The sequence below is a fragment of the Rhinichthys klamathensis genome, unplaced genomic scaffold, assembly GCF_029890125.1.
Source record: "Rhinichthys klamathensis goyatoka isolate OS25496 unplaced genomic scaffold, OSU_Roscu_1.1 h1tg000013l_1, whole genome shotgun sequence".
In the NCBI taxonomy this organism is placed as follows: Eukaryota; Metazoa; Chordata; class Actinopteri; order Cypriniformes; family Leuciscidae; genus Rhinichthys; species Rhinichthys klamathensis.
The window spans coordinates 1-16,941 of record NW_026606565.1 but is presented as its reverse complement, the minus strand read 5'-3'; the positions used below and the strand labels follow the sequence as shown (position 1 = coordinate 16,941).

At 44.2% G+C, this 16,941-nt stretch overlaps 1 protein-coding gene across 1 annotated transcript; it reads right to left on the bottom strand.

Moving 5' to 3' along the window:
• Positions 1 to 294: 294 nt before the first annotated feature.
• LOC130103943 (histone-lysine N-methyltransferase ASH1L-like) lies at positions 295 to 15,716 on the bottom strand. Its single transcript, XM_056270298.1, has 10 exons — positions 15,663 to 15,716; positions 7,137 to 7,239; positions 6,895 to 6,997; positions 6,699 to 6,766; positions 6,351 to 6,523; positions 4,931 to 5,068; positions 4,767 to 4,821; positions 2,452 to 2,566; positions 1,833 to 2,081; positions 295 to 471 (listed from the first exon to the last, which is right to left on the bottom strand). Exons 4-9 carry the CDS (start codon positions 6,722 to 6,724, stop codon positions 1,974 to 1,976), a joined length of 615 nt encoding a protein of 204 aa, XP_056126273.1. The 5' UTR covers positions 6,725 to 6,766; positions 6,895 to 6,997; positions 7,137 to 7,239; positions 15,663 to 15,716; the 3' UTR covers positions 295 to 471; positions 1,833 to 1,973.
• Between the last annotated feature and the right edge of the window lie 1,225 nt (positions 15,717 to 16,941).

Sequence of the window (16,941 nt, the reverse complement as noted above, 5' to 3'; positions counted from 1 at the left end):
TTCATGCATTATTGCTTACTTTATAGTTATAACTCCAACATAAAACTCTAAAAAGGCTGTAGGCCACAATTCTGCTCACATCCTTCAAAACTGTTCAGTCAGCTGTACGTATGTAGTCAGCATCTTGTAGGTATGCTGATGTAGTGTGTTGAATGATTTAAAACAGCCTGTGTGTGTTCATTCCTTCCACCCAAACAGCACCACGACTTGTTGTTTGCATGGTTTCCGGCATCCCGTTCAACATGTTTATGTTCAGAATGCTGTTCAAAACAAAAGAATTGCATGTTGTTCGGGTATATGAAAGGATCTGGGGTCTCAGATGTTGATTTGTTTAATCATGTCTCCTGTTTCTTCGCTTGACTTTCTTTTCCCTGAGAGAAAGAAAGGCTGAGGGGCTTTCGACTAATCATGTTGTCAAGCATCAGCCGTGTCCATGCTCACAAATGGCATTTCCAGGAGTGCTGTCTTAACCTGCAGAGGACAAAGAATGAGAGAAATAGTAAGAGCGAGAGCACCTTACAAGCAAATATAAATCAAGTGAAATGGGAATTATTAAAGGACCCTTGAAGTGCGGAGAAATAAAAGGCTTTGATCCATGCGGTGGCCTTAAGGCTGTTATAGTTAGTGCTTCACCTCTAGAGCCCGACTGAAAATATTAGCTTGTGTTACTGTACTTTTCCAATAGCAAATGGTTTGGTTAGCCAAACCAGGGAAAGAAACACAAAATTGTCATTAGGGGAAGTAAAAGAGACCTTCTACGTAAACAAGCCTTCATTTCTTTTCTTGTTTTAACTGCTCTGTTATAATATTTAGATATTTTTACTGAAATGTAAGACAAAAAAAATACCGCTAGAAAATAATTTATTGCAGTAATGGGATGTGCTGACATTAAATTCTGGTTGATTTGATAAGCCAATAGATATATTCATGTTCTGGGCGATAACTGAAAAAACATTAAAATGTATAATATAAAATGTATAATATTTAAATCAAAATAAATAAATAAATTATGTTTTATTTTTTATGATTATAATTTAATTAAAAATAAAATATTGAACTAATAAATGGATAATGATTATTAATTGATAAATAGCTAACTGATAAAATTCTAGATTACTTAAATCAAATACAATAAAAATGTTTTAATTTTATAATTATTAATTAAAATAAAATATTAAAAACTAGTAAATGGCTAATAACTAATAACTTTATAACATTACAATTGTATACTATTTAAAGCTAAATATTATTTTATTACTATAAACTAATTAAAAAAACTAAAATATTGAAAACTAATAAATGGCTATTACTAGCTGATGAACACTACAAACTATAATATTTAAATCTGAAATAATATATATATTTTTTTAAATATAAAAAAATAAAATCAGAGTTTCTAAACTGTATTAAAAGCTACAGGTGAATTCACAGCATTATAATATTCAGTATGAAAATGAATATTCATTTTAAGATTTACTTAAAATTACATTTAATAATGTTACTAAATTATAAGTGTTTTAAATTTAAAATTGGCTGATAAATGACAACAAAGGTAATCTAAATGCAAAAAGATGAGATATGAGCATACACAATGAAATATTGTCCAATATACTGTATATCTAACTTTGACTGTTAACTTAAAAACCCCTCTAATGTCGGATGATTACCAATATGGTACCAATATATTGTGCATCTCCATTAGTGATGTTTATAAATGATGTCATTTCTCTAAATTAATTCTTTTTTTTTCATAGCAGAGTTGTGTGAATTGGGACTTGTGTGCACGTTAGTACAGTCTGTGTGTGTTTGTGTATAAATGGCAAACCTTTTACCTGTACAGTGCATCTGTGAGTGCAATATACAGCAGGTCTTTGGTATCGGAGAGCATTATCTGCCTTCTGGAAGGCCCATCATGCCTCTGGGATTGGTCACAGCAATGCCCTGATAGAGGCTGCTGATGTGTTTTTTGTCACTCACAGGAAACTGCCGATCTGAGTTAAGGCCTCCCGATGAGCACTATGGTACACTTCCCTCAGCTGCCTCACGTTACGACCCACTGAGGACTCGCAACCGTAGTATTTCTGAAAGGATTCAAAACATAATGAGAGGATGAGATATTACCAGTGCATTTCTGAACATTATGCTGAAGCAGATTTTAGGCTTGGCTCCAATCTGCAGATATTGGGTCTTTAATCAGCATGTGCTTGCCAAACCAGTCAGGCATAAGACACTGAAGCTCAGGATGCTCCAGAGGGACTGTCACTCGAGTAAATTCATGGTGCTGTTCTATGGTAACGTTGCAAGGAAAATACTCAGGATGTGTGGCCATAAAAATCTAATCTATTCAGCATTTTGTTTGATGGTCAGTATGAGGTATGACCTAGGCAGACCCATGACAGGTGCAGAACAACATTAAACAGTGTGAGTCCATCAATACTGTGTGAAACTGACCTCAGCGCAATGGAACACCTTCAGCATGTCTGAATGAAAGGTGTCCAGACTCTCATAGTGGCCTGAGAGGAGCTGCCTCTGCAACATACTAAGATCAACAGGAGCCGAGCCTGATCTGGAAGAGACACACACAAATTAAATTAATTTCCCCCCAACAAATATAAAAAAAGCCCATGAAATCAAAATGGGAGGTTTGTGATTTTAGGCCTTGTCTAGTAGCTTTGAGGCCATCTATATTCTAGTGTACTGACTGAAATGTTGTACTATATGTTGTACTATACAAACTGTTGTCCGATAAAATGCTCTGTAGAGTGAGAACATCCCCTACCGACAAATTATACATACTCTACCATTCAAAAGTTTGGAGAGTCTGTAAGATTTTAGAAAGAAAGTCTTTCATGCAGCAAGGAAGCATTGATCAAAAGTGACACTTAAAGACATTTACAATGTTACAAAATATGTATATTTCAAATAAATGCTGTTCTTTTGAACTTTCTATCCATCAAAGAATCTTGAAAAAAATGCAAAAAGCATTTTAAAAAGTAAAAAGCTAATTTTAAATTGTTATAATATGTCACAATATTACTGTTTTTACTGTATTTTTGATCAAATAAATGCAGACTTGGTGATCGTAAGACTTTCGTAGCGACCCCAAACTTTTGCGCAGTAGTGTACCGTGTACTGTCTCCGACTAGCAATAGCAAGGAGCAAATCAAAGTTCATTGCTGTGTGTTTGGTTGCCAGAACCCGGATGCGCTGTACAGTGTTTACTATGTGAACAGCGTCAAGAGACTGACACAGACATTTTTGCGACATTAACATGAATGAATTTATTTAAATTATAGAAATTACTTCCAATTGACATCCTTAAAGGGGCTATGTGTAGGTTTTTACTAAAAAAATCTTTAAGATAAGAGTCTTCATTTGTACATTTATGAGCCAACCATAATGTAATAGAAAGAATGACACATTGACTGTCGGCCACGGTTGCCTCTATCAGCCTGTAGGCTCAATTGTCTGTGGAGGAGTCGGGTCCGAATTGGTGTGAAAATTCACAAAATGTGACGTCATGCGCTTTCTCGTCTACTTGGGCTTACATCTGTACGGCAGCCATTAGTAAGCAGCGGCAAATCGCTAGCAGTAGTGTTTCAAATGGACTCTGCGGACGGAAAGAAGCGACCAGCCTCCAGCACAATCCAGATACCCACGGAAACTCCTCGTAAGTAAAAAAAAAAGAAAAAAAAAAGCCTTATCTAGTGCGGCCAACGAGCGTGCGAGCATGTGCACCGAGAACGAGCATGAGACTGGCTGCAGTTTCTCTAACGGCCACTGGTGTCAGTAACGGTAAGAAATTTCAGAACTTCCGCAATGCTCCTTTAAAGGGGGTCATCGGATGCAAAATTCACTTTTATATGGTGTTTGCATATAAATGTCTTTGCAGTGTGTGGACACAACCAACATACAATGAATAAAATCCATTCACTCCTTTTTTTTAATCCTCAAAAAGTCTAAACACTCTCAATAACCAAAGCCGTTTGGATTTTCTGAGCAATATGATGTCATATTGCTCATGCTCCGCCCATGACCACTGACAGACTGTCCCGTATTAGCATATTTCCGCCCTTAGCCATTTGTATACTGTCTGCCAAGGCCAAATAGAGGTCTCTGCAGACGGTAATAGGAGTTACCAGATCAGGGGGCGAGGCCATAAACAGAGGGGCGTTTTCAACCGCGTTACCTGATTTGCCCACGTCACAGTGTGGGTAGGTCTTAGGGGTGGGGTCGGGAGAAGGGCATCATTTATAAACACCCACCAGTGTGAAAACACCCACAAATTTAGAAACACCCACTTTTGTTCCGCAGAGACCTCCTACTCGCCAAGGCAGCACTTTATGTGTCTTGTGTCGACACCCCCCACGGAAGAGAGGGGTGGGGTGAGTAGTTGCTCATTATCATTTAAAGAGATATGCACCGAAACGGGTCGCAGTGAACAGAGCTGTCTTTGAGGATGTAAAAAGGGTGTTGTTTTACACAACCATTGAGGAATTGTAACCAAAGTGTGTTACAAAATTTACATGAAGACCCTAAAGAATCATAGCAACTTGTGGAAAATGGGCATCCGGTGACCCCTTTAATATCTATCATCACCACACCAACGCTTTAAGAGCATTCTGTAATCTACTGTAGCTGTCAGTGCAAAGAGGATTCAACTCTCAGATTCCCTGAATCTCTAATCATCTGGAGACTGTGAAGAGAACACCAGAGAGTCGCTGAGCAAACAACACTGGCGAGTGGAAAAGCACACACACACAAACCTCTTTCTGGAGCACAGGTTCAGCAGAGGTGCGGCGAGGGACTGTCCAGATGACCCTAAAAAACACAAATGACAGAAAGAGTGATCAGCTGTGCTGGTCTTCACACTGAGCCTCTGTCTCAGGCTTTTGCGACACGTCTCTATTAATAAAATCAGCAGACGTACCCTTGTGACTGACAATGACGTCATAGATCCCCTGGAGTGTTTGCGTGAGGTTTCTGCTCCGTACACTTCTCCCCTCCTCATCTCCCTCGCCGCCGAGTCTGTTTTCAGACTGTGTGCTCGAGTGAGTGAGGTGCTGGCCTGTAATGTGCAGAACACACATCCTCTTACACATACAGAATATAGTCTTATTATTACACATATACATGATACACAGCACACTTGAAAAACGTGCACATACTATTCAATGCACATTCAGTAATGGACTGCAATCCGAAGACTCTCACAGTCTGTCATCTTTATTTTAAGTGCAATAATCGGAATGCACTTAAATACACTTTTTCCATGAACTCAACGGGACACGGTAGCCTGTACGTGCCAGTTGCGCTAGCCGTTAACCACATGTCCTCTTCTGCCCTTTTGACTAATGCGGAGTGGAAATAGAATTGAGGTGGTTTTGGGAGCTGGTCCAGAGCTACGGCCCACAGAGCATGAAGGAGGAGGAGGAATAGCTGATGCCATGTTCTTCATCAAGAAACTGCCTCCGGTCAAAAAAAGCGCTAGAAACAGAGTGTCCCACTTAATGTAAGTGTAGCACCAGTACATACGCTGCTACGGTCAAGGTGAGGTTTGCTGGCAAACCAATTCACTTCAGCTACACACTTGGAATATTAGAGTCATCTCTTGAGGGATCAATTTCGTACTACATTCAAAACTTAAAAAAGTGACAATTGTTGAAATTACACTAAAATGGCTTTCATACTTCCACAACTCAAATACATTCGAACACAAACCAAATACATATGAAAACTCATGACGCCCATCCAGCGGGAAAACCCTGTACGAATCGACATGACGCCAAGTTTTATCTATTTGGTATTCAGAAACTTGGCCCATATTAAGGAAAAATCTGAATAGATACTTTTTTCTTCTAGATACTTTTTTAAAGAAAGTCTCTGATACCTGATAACAGTTTGTGTAAAATTTCAGTTTTTATTTCTTTGCCTTTTATTTCTTTGATATTATATTATCTGCAAATACATTTTTTTAAACATATACTTTTAAGGTACAAAGTACACCACAAGTGCACATTCAATACAGTTAAGCACACTTCTTTTTCACAAGAGGGAACTATGTTGGACTTGACAGCCAACCTGCAGCTTGTGAGTAAAAGCACATCAAAACACTGTGTCATTTCTCATGCGAAGATGACAGTCTTAAAGGCACAACAGCCTGCATAATTAAGATAAGAGTCAAAGTGGATGGAAAATGGTCATAGAATGTAAATAAATGATGACAGAATATTTTTAGGCAATATACCCCTTTAACAGCTGAGAACAATTTGACAACACGCACACGCACGCACGCACGCACACACACACACACACACACACACTTTACAGCTATACACACACTGCTGGACCTGACTTAGTGCTGGAGTCTTCCAGATCCCCTTTCTGACTTTGGCTGCTCCCTCCATCTTCTTTGTTTTCATTCTCTCGCTCTGTCACCTCCTCCCTCAGGAGCAATGCCTGTCTGTCTCTCATTTTTTCATAGTTTCTCACCAGAAAAATGCCATGTTCCAAGACGAAACTCCTATCAGGGGAATAAGAGCAATCACAGATGTATGAACAAACGTAAGAAGTACAAGACAATGAGAAATGTGAGTGTGCAAGTAAGAGGAGAGCATAAAAACGATCCATAAAACATAAAAAAGGAATGTGAGGAAAGGGTAGAAATCTTGTTATTTGTTATCACTGTGTGTTCTTGCCTCTCCTCATAAGACAAGGGCATCATCAGGAGAGGGGAGGGGACATTTTCAGCATCATTGCCTTTCTCCTGCAAATAAAGTCATTCGCAATGTGACCCAACTGACCATGCACTTTAAACTAATTCACAATGATGAAGTCACATTCAGGCATGATGTAATGGAACAGGAGTAATGGAGGAGTGAAATCTGAATATACCTGCAGTTCGAATGGGTCAGATTGATTGGGAAGCTTATTATCTGTGTCTGTTTCACTGATTTCTTCTCCAACGTCTTCTGTAGTTGGTCTACAGCTGACATTTCTATGATTAAGAAAAAAGGTTTAGACAAACAAATTGAAACCAAGTGTAAAAAACAGCCTAAAAGAAATTCACTCCACTTTAAATTTAACAATAGATGTTTTGCCTGCGAATGTGCTTGTGTATGTGTGTGTTTCTTTACCTATTAAGGCTGTCAGAAACGCAGTCACGAGTCACACTGTGCTTATGAGGTTTACAGAAACTGTCTTCGGTCTGAGTGTGAGATTTTACATCAAAAGACCCATCTCAAAAAGACAAAGAAGAAAATGTTTACACAATATTCACTGATTCTACAGACTTAATTCAGAGAACAAAGCCATTTTAAAGGGGTGGTTGATTATGATTTCACTTTCTAACTTTAGTTAGTGTGTAATGTTGCTGTTTGAGCATAAACAACATCTGCAAAGTTACAACGCTCAAAGTTCAAAGCAAAGGGAGATATTTTCTTTTAAAGAAATCGATTTTTAAGGACTACAAAAAACAGCTGGTAGGGACTACACAAGCTTCCTCCCAGGTTAGTGACATCACAAAACCTAAAATTTACATGAACCCCGCCCCCGGGAACGCGATTTATATATTATCATGACAAAATATGCTAATCAATGACTAGAAGATAACTACACATAAGCTACATAAATTCATCAACTAACCATTCAGAAATGTCCTGTTGCATTCTACATGTTGTCACTTCTTCTTGAGTCTCTCCATCTTTGTCTGACTCCGGTTTGAACATAAAAGGCTAAAGGTTTGTGAAATTTTCAGTGCATGTCTGTGTGAGGTAACCGAAGCTGCTAAGAATGAGCTGTTGAAGCTCCGCCCTTTGTGCCGGTAGCAGCAGCTCATTTGTATTTAAAGGGACAGACACAAAAACGGTGCGTTTTTGCTCACCCTCAAAAAGTGACAATTTTAACATGCTATATAAAAGTATCTGTGGGGTAGAGATGCGCGGATGGGCTATTATTTCATCCACAACCGCATCACAAAACTCATCATCCGTCCGCCATCCATCCGCACCAACGTTTTTGACCAATTTTCAAAACCGCACCCGCCCGCCATCCGCTGATTGGGCGATACAAGGCACTGCTGATGACAGCCGCGAGACTAGAAAGCTCTCAGAATATCAGCAGTGAACTCCGTCTCCGATCGGCGCGCAGGGACAAAAATAAATAAATAGCCTAAATTAAACGCACTTCGGCAAACCTGACCTTATCTGATAGGCTACTGTACAATATTTCCATTGTAGCCTAATAGAAAACGCATTTTGGCACATAATTTCAACATGCTGCTATTGTATGGGGCACCAATACGTGACAGTTCTCCATTACGGACGTGAACACTCAGAAAGCGGCACTAAAAGACTTTCAAACTTTCACAGAGGCCTCAAAAAAGCACAATGCCTTTCTTTAAAGCGAATTTCGTTTTGTATTAATTGTATCTTCATTTTAATCCATGTTTCATTAACCAATTTCCTGGATTTAATAAATAGGCTAAAAAGTAAATAGTCTATCTTGATTGTGTAGGCTATTTTTCATTATAAAATATTAGGCTGTGTATGCCGAAATGGATCAAATATTAATATTAGATTTCATCTGTCTTTTGTAGACATAGCTGATGGCACACCAACGAAAAAGCCTAGGAGTGACTTCGGCGTTTCTTTAATATCGAGGCTCTAGTTTATTATATGATTGTTAGGTTGATGGTATAAAATGAATTGCACTGTGCCTGAAAAAGACGCGCTATCCGCTCTCTTCCCGTGCATTCAAAATTAACGGGAGTCTTCAGAACAGGCTCGTCCAGCGTCAACAGCACCCAACTTAGCTCCAATGTCAATCAACGTCTGGGCCACTTGGTGGAATCCTTTACCAGAAACAATATCGAACGGGCGCATATCAAGAGAGCGCACAACTTATTCCAGGCAACACTTTTCTGACCTTCTATTTCCTTTGTTTTTAATTCTCCTTTTTTTGAATTTGTCACGTAGCTACCTCCTTCGCCGGCGTTGCCATCTCTGATAACAACAAGCAGTCTCTGCATAGACTCGACTAGCTGATGAAAATTTGACTATTTCAAAGTGTGCTCGATTTTTTTTTTTTTTTTTTTATGTAGGTATATAGTCAGATAACAATATTTAACAATGTATATTTTTTCATTTGATTGGTTCAACCGCCCGCCACCCGCCCGAAATTAATTAAAATATTGTTTTTCGTCCCGTCATCCGCCCGATCCGCGGTTTATCCGCGGAGTCCGCGGCTGTAACCGCCAACCGCGCATCTCTACTGTGGGGTATTTTGAGCTAAAACTTCACATACACACTCTGGGGACATCAAAGACTTATTTTACATCTTGTGAAAAGGGGCATTATACCACCCCTTTAAATATAATATTACACAGTAGTCAGTGACAGTCTTCAAATTTGATTGGCCAAGTGGCGGTTGTTTGTTGATTGGTTGTTTGTGTTTGCAGTGTTACAGAACGTTTTGGTTACGGATGTAACCCTCGTTCCCTGAGTAGGGAACGGAGACGTTCCGTCGGATGACGACGAATGGGGGTTTCGCTTAGAAAGCCTATCGACTTCGAGTATACAAAACGAGCCAATGGCAAACAAATGCCATGGGTCTGCGGAATTTGCATGGCGCAACTCCGCCCCACCTCGTGGGGATAAAAGGAGAAAGCCGGCAATATGCAGATATGTTTCTTCGCTGAGGAGCCAAGACTGAACTCGGCTGTTCCAGCGGTACAGCGGAAGTGGCAGGCAGACGGAACGTCTCCGTTCCCTACTCAGGGAACGAGGGTTACATCCGTAACCGAGACGTTTCCTTTCGTTGTCACTCCGAGTTCCGTCGGATGACGACGAATGGGGATACCAGTCTAATCACGCCACCTTCCCAGCTGTCTTCCAGTGCAGTCCAAATCTGAGATCCCTGTCGTGAGACTAGCACGGACGAAGGACTCCTATTTAACACAGGAATACCAAGGTACACTGGGGAGCATATCCCAGGTCTTAGGGAAGTATGCAATTACTGCCAACCCAGAGGGGGGGACTTAGAAATACACATATGACCCGAGGGATGCATATGGGGAATCACTGGGGTATCCAGCCGCAGGTGGAATATTTCAACCCCAGGGGTGGCAAGGTGGCTTGCCAAGGGAAAGACACATGCTCAGAGAGGCTTACAGTGGGAATACACATGTGGGGGCAGCTCCGGGAGGTACCATGCACACGGGAGGCATCTAGCCGACGCGCAGGCAAGAGACACTGGCGCCGACGTCAGGAGTGCTGGAGGAACTCAGGGCTTTCGGAGAAGCTCACCTGAGGAGAATATCGCACGTATCCAGTCCGTAGAGTGGAATGGCGAGCAAGCGAAGACACCTGAGCGGGTCCGGTACTAGCTGGTTGAAGCGAGTACATGAGAGGACACTGGCTCCACTCAGAGATTGTAGAATCTGGCGAATGTGTTAGGTGTCGCCCAGCCTGCAGCTCTGCAGATGTCTGTTAGCGAGGCGCCATGCGCTAGAGCCCAAGAGGATGCCACACTCCGGGTGGAGTGGGCAGTCACACCAAGGGGGCACGGTCGACCTTGCTGCTGGTATGCCAAAGCAATGGCGTCCACTATCCAGTGAGACAACCTTTGCTTGGAGAGAGCCTTTCCCTTCAGCTTCCCACCATAACAGACAAAGAGCTGGTCTGAGGTCCTGAAACACTGCGTTCTGTCTACATAGATGCGAAGAGCACGTACTGGACAGAGCAGTGCCAAGGCTGGGTCTGCCTCCTCCGGGGGCAGCGCTTGCAGGTTCACCACCTGGTCCCGGAAGGGAGTGGTAGGAACCTTGGGCACATATCCAGGCCGGGGTCTCAGGATCACGTGAGAGTACGCCGGCCCGAATTCCAGGCACGCTTCGTCAACGGAGAATGCGTGCAGGTCCCCTACCCTCTTGATGGAGGCCAATGCAGTCAGAAGCGCCGTCTTCATTGACAGGAAGTTAAGCTCGACTGACTGTAAAGGCTCAAGGGGAGCACTACGCAGGGCGGTTAAGACCACTGCGAGGTCCCAAGAGGGTACGAGAGGAGGGCGAGGAGGATTCAGTCTCCTCGCTCCTCTCAGGAACCTGACGATCAGGTCATGCTTCCCCACCGACTTACCTTCTATAAGATCATGCTGTGCGGCAATAGCGGCGACATAGACCTTGAGGGTGGAGGGAGACAGCCTTCGCTCCAACCCCTCTTGAAGGAAGGAAAGCACGACGTTGATCGAACATCTCCGGGGGTCTTCTCGGTGAGAAGAGCACCAGTTGACGAAGAGGTTCCACTTCAACGCGTAGACGTGTCTCGTGGACGACGCTCTAGCGGAAGTGATGGTAGCCACCACCGCTGGTGGTAGGGTACTCAAACCTGCCTCGTCCCGTCCAGGAGCCACACATGGAGGTTCCAAAGATCGGGACGAGGGTGCCATAGGGTGCCCCGTCCCTGAGAAAGTAAGTCCTTCCTCAGAGGTATGGGCCAAGGAGGTGCTGTCGCGAGGAGTATGAGTTCGGAGAACCAGGTCCGGGTGGGCCAGTACGGCGCGACCAGAGTGACCTGCTCCTCGTCCTCCCTGACCTTTGCGCAGGAATTGCGCAAGAAGGCTCACTGGGGGAAACGCATATTTGCGGCCCTGCGGCCAGCTGTGCGCCAGTGCATCCGTGCCGAGCGTGCCCTCGGTCAGGGAATAATACAGGGCGCAATGGGTCGAGTCGTGAGAGGCAAACAGATCTATCTGTGCGTCCCCGAACTGGTCCCAAATCAGCTGAACCGACTGGGGATGGAGTCGCCAATCTCCCGGGAGGGGCTGAAGCCGTGAGAGCTCGTCGGCTGCCCAGTTCAGGGCTCCGGGATATAAATGGCACGAAGCGACCTCAGATGCTTCTGACTCCATAAGAGGAGGTGGCGGGCGAGTTGCGACATACGGCGGGAGCGCAGACCACCTTGACGGATGATGTACGCTACGGTCGCGGTATTGTCTGAACGGACTAGTACATGCTGGTCCCTGAGCACGGCTCGGAAGCGGCGCAGGGCGAGCGGTACAGCCAGCAACTCGAAGCAATTGACGTGCCATAGGCGGTGGGGTCCTGTCCAGGAGCCCGCGGCAGCACGTCCATTGCACATGGCACCCCAGCCCGAGGTAGAGGCATCTGTCGTTACAACAATATGCCGGGAAGCTCGTTCCAGGGGCACTCCGGCCCGTAGAAAACTGAGGTTCGACCACGGGGTGAAGGTCTGACGGCAGGTCGGAGTAACTGGTACTCGGAGGGTGCCGTGTTGCCATGCCCACCTCGGGACTCGGTCGCGAAGCCAGAGCTGAAGCGGTCTCATATGAAGCAATCCGAGCGGCGTTGCCGCGGCTACAGATGCCATATGCCCCAGGAGCCTCTGAAAAAGTTTCAGTGGAACCGCACTCTTGCCCTCGAACTGTTTCAGGCAAGTCAGCAGTGACTGCGGGCGCTCACTCGTAAGCTGCGCGGACATGGCGACCGAGTCAATCTCCATACCGAGAAAAGAGATCCTCTGCAGGGGCAAAGTTTGCTCTTCTCCCAGTTGACCCGAAGGCCCAGACGGGCTACATGGCGGAGCACCAAGTCCCTGTGTTCGCCAAGCTGATCTCGAGAGTGAGCTAGAATTAGCCAGTCGTCGAGGTAATTCAGAATGCGAACCCCGTGTTCCCGGAGGGGAACAAGGGCTGCCTCGACGACCTTCGTGAAGACGCGAGGAGACAGGGCTAGCCCGAATGGGAGAACCGCGTACTGATATGCCTGCCCCTCGAAAGCAAACCGCAGGAACGGTCTGTGTCGAGGGAGGATGGAGACATGAAAGTAGGCGTCCTTCACCGTGTCGTCCGAGAACTCTGTGTGCTTAGAGATGGGAAGTCAGCTCTCTGGAAAAAGAGGTTCTCCCCCGGCCCTCCACCGGGGAAAGGAGTGGCCCTGCAACCACCTCCTGGAGAACTGCAACCCATCTCTGAGCTGCCCGTTACGGGAGCGCCGCTTTGCCCGGCATTTGGCAGGCTGCGGGGCTGGTACGGGCTGGGGCGCTTTCCTGCGACCACCTCCACGGCGCGGCCCGGAGCTGCTGGGGCCGGGCGGGAGGGGGCGAAAGTCGCAGGAGGGCGCGTTCGGCGGCAAGCTGACTGAGGCGTCTGAGCCGGCGGCAGCAGCTGGCCGCGGGGTCAGAACGTGTTTGGTAGCCTCAGTCTGCTTCTGGGCGGCCGAGAACTGTTAGGCAGAGTCCTCGGCCGCGCCGCCGAAGGGCCAGCCTGGGATATGGGGGAGTTGAGGAAGCGGGTTCGCTCAGCCTCGCGCATATCAACCAGGTTAACCCAGAAATGTCTGACCACACAAGTGGACATCACCTGACCCAGGGAGCGTGCGGTCACCTTCGTCACTCGTAGAGCGAGGTCGGTGGCGGCAGGCAGTCTCTTAGATGAGCCCTGAATCAGCCCTACCCTCGTGCATGTCATTGAGCACCCCGAAGGATGGCAATAACATGCAGTGAGACGGCAGCCTGTCCGCTGCTCTATAGGTCTTTGCCACCGGAGTAGACAAAAAACCTACAGGCATTGGAGGGGTGCTTAGGGTCGCCACGCCAGGTGGAGGCGCTGTGGGGGCACAGACGTGCTGCCACAGAACACTCCACGGGGGGAACCCCAGTGTACCCATGGCCGCGGCCTCTCGAGGGCAGAGAAGGTGGAAGAGGCTGCTGAGCAGTCGCGAAAGTCAAAGGAGACTCTCACGATCTCATAACCTCTTCATGCACATCCGGGTAGAAAGGATTTTGGGTTCGCCTCCCCAAAACCAATCATCAGCCTTGAGTGCTCGAGACATGGCAGAGTAATCCACACATGCCCGATACTCGCGGCGGCCCGGGAAGCATAGCTGTCAACTCTGGATCAGACTCGCTATGTTGCACACCCGAGAGTGGCAACATAGACGAGCCCTCACTTCCAAAGGACTCCAGCTCACCTTGTGACGCGGCGATAGACATGATTTCATCAGCCGGGGAACTGAATGAGATGCCGGCCCGCCGGCGTCCTCTGGACGCGGCTCTGACCAGCTAACTCATTCAGAACCGCGCGGGTTGCAATGTTAAAGAGAGGGGTGTGGACCACGGATATTAATCGGCGGTTTAGTTCCACACCGGCTATCTCAGGTCACCCTGGCCACCAGCCAAAGTATTCTCTCACGTGGAGAAAATAGATCGGGGTGTGGATGAGGGGACTCTCACTCAGTTGAGCTCATTGAGTCTTGACCGTTACATTGCGATGGTCATGTTCCCTTTAGAGAACGTGACGCATCCGCGAGCGCTGTTCGAACGTGACTGAAGCCCAAACACGTCAAAACAGCGCTCGTGCCCATCAGCTGAATCTATCAGACTACCGCACTCAGAAATGCACGGGCAGATCGTCTTTAAAAAGACGTGCCGCGTGCACGCTCTTTTTGTGTGAGAAAAGCTTGCAGCAGTGCTGAAGCGCCCAGGGAGAAGCACACAGCTGTTCAGATCAGCAGGCAGGAATGTGAAACTCGCTGGAACACGCCATCACACCAACACCGACTGGAAGCTGCTCGTCTTGAAGATTCTCGAAGATAGTCAGAGAATAGACTGCAGGAGTGAAGAGAACATCTTGGCTCCGAAGCAAAAACATATCTGCATATTGCCGGCTTTCTCCTTTTATCCCCACGAGGTGGGGCGGAGTTGCGCCATGCAAATTCCGCAGACCCATGGCATTTGTTTGCCATTGGCTCGTTTTGTATACTCGAAGTCGATAGGCTTTCTAAGCGAAACCCCCATTCGTCGTCATCCGACGGAACTCGGAGTGACAACGAAAGGGAACTATGGAAGCCCATTTCCACCACATAAGAAAAAACAACCCATAACAACCCATACTTTTGTTAATCATAATCATGACATAAAAAGTACAAATTATGAGATACTAAGTCATAATTATGAAATAAAAGGTGCATTAATGAGATACCGAGTCATGATTATAACATCAAATAAAAAAAAGTCAAAAAGAGATAAAAAGTCAAAATTGACAAACAATTTTTTGTCATAATTTGACAAAAAGTTGATATTATGATATGAAAAATATGTATAAAGCACATAAAAGATTTTGAATTCTGACAAGTGAAAATTCTGAGATACAGTATATGTTAAAATTATAACAAAAGATAAAAGATTATGAGATAAAAAGTCATAATAATGGAATACAAATTTTCTCATAATTTTGACTTTTGATTTAGAGTTTTTGTCATTACGATGACAGTCAGAATATTGTATTTTTATGCCATAATCATTTTTATTCCATAAAAGTTATTTTTTTGTCATAATTTTGACTGTATAATGACTTAACTACTAATTTCAAATTTTGACGTCATAATTTTTCATAATCTCGTATTAATGACTTGATAAGTCATAAATTTGACTTTTTACTTTGTATGTCATAATTTTCATTTCATAATTATGATTTACCACAGCATGATATTTTTTTTCTTATGTGGTACAAATGGGCATCCATACAGATCAAAGTTGTGAGCGGAAACTGAAAATGTTTAGTTATTCTGCAGAGTAAATTAAAGCCTCCTTACACCTACATACACAAACAACGACACACACAAATTAGCAGGTAAGCCTACTCACTGGATGGGGCTGTCTTCCGTGGGGTCTTCGACTTTTTAGAACGCTGTATTGGAACAGAGATTGCATCACAATTATAGTATGTTTAAATATAGACAATATTTAAAAGGATAGTTGACTCAAAAATGTAAATTTTCATCATTTACTCATCCTAATGTCATGCGAAACCCTTAAGAACCAATGATCCATGGCATCATTGGTTCTCATGTGTCTTGTTACCAATTGTGAGGCACAATTTTTAATGTGCATATGTGTGAATAAGATTTGAGACCTACAGTAAAGGATTTTCAGCAAATAATGACTTAAAGGGGTGGTTGATTATGATTTCACTTTTCTAACTTTAGTTAGTGTGTAATGCTGCTGTTTGAAGCATAAACAACATCTGCAAAGTTACAAGGCTCAAAGTTCAAAACAAAGGAAGATATTTGCTTTTAAAGAAATCGTTTTTTAAGGACTACAACAAACGGCTGGTAGGGACTACACAACATTCCTCCCGAGTTAGTGACATCACTAACCCTAAAATTTACATAAACCCCGCCCCCGGGAACACAGTCCATGTTGAGAAGAGGAAGAGTTGTTGTAGTCGAGCACATCTGTCCGTCTTTTCACATGCAATACAGTACGTAACACAAATGCAATAGAATGTCACTCTGTAGGCATCTTACAACAGTTCCCACACGAGCAATTTTATAGATTATCATGGCAGAATAAGCTAATTGAAGATAGTTCACTCCACATCAGCAACATAAGCTGCTAACACACACAAGCTCTTGAAGCTCCGCCCTCTGTGCCGGGAGCAGTAGCTCATTTGCATTTAAAGGGACACACACAAAACACTGACCCTCAAAAAGGGACAATTATAACATGCTGTTAAAAATTATCTGTAGGGTATTTATCTGTGGGGTCACATACACACTCTGGAGACAACAGAGACTTATTTGAACCACCCCTTTAAAGTTCCTCAAACAAAGCTATTCAATGGCTTGGAATGTAGAGCACAAGTCATATGGGGCTTTTGTTGATTTAGTCTAATTAAGGTCTAATTACGAGAAAGAGAAGTTTGACAAAATTCCCTCCTTTTCTGTTCCAGAATAAAGACAAACGGGTTAGCAATGACATAAGGGCTAACAAAGGATGACAGACCATTCATGTTTTATGTTTTTCAAACTAATAAAAAAAATACCTTTTGTGTTCACAGTGTTGATATATGTCATAGGGCAACTGAAAGTCAATCCGTTTCAACCTCAGATACTTTCCTGTTACACACACACACACACACACA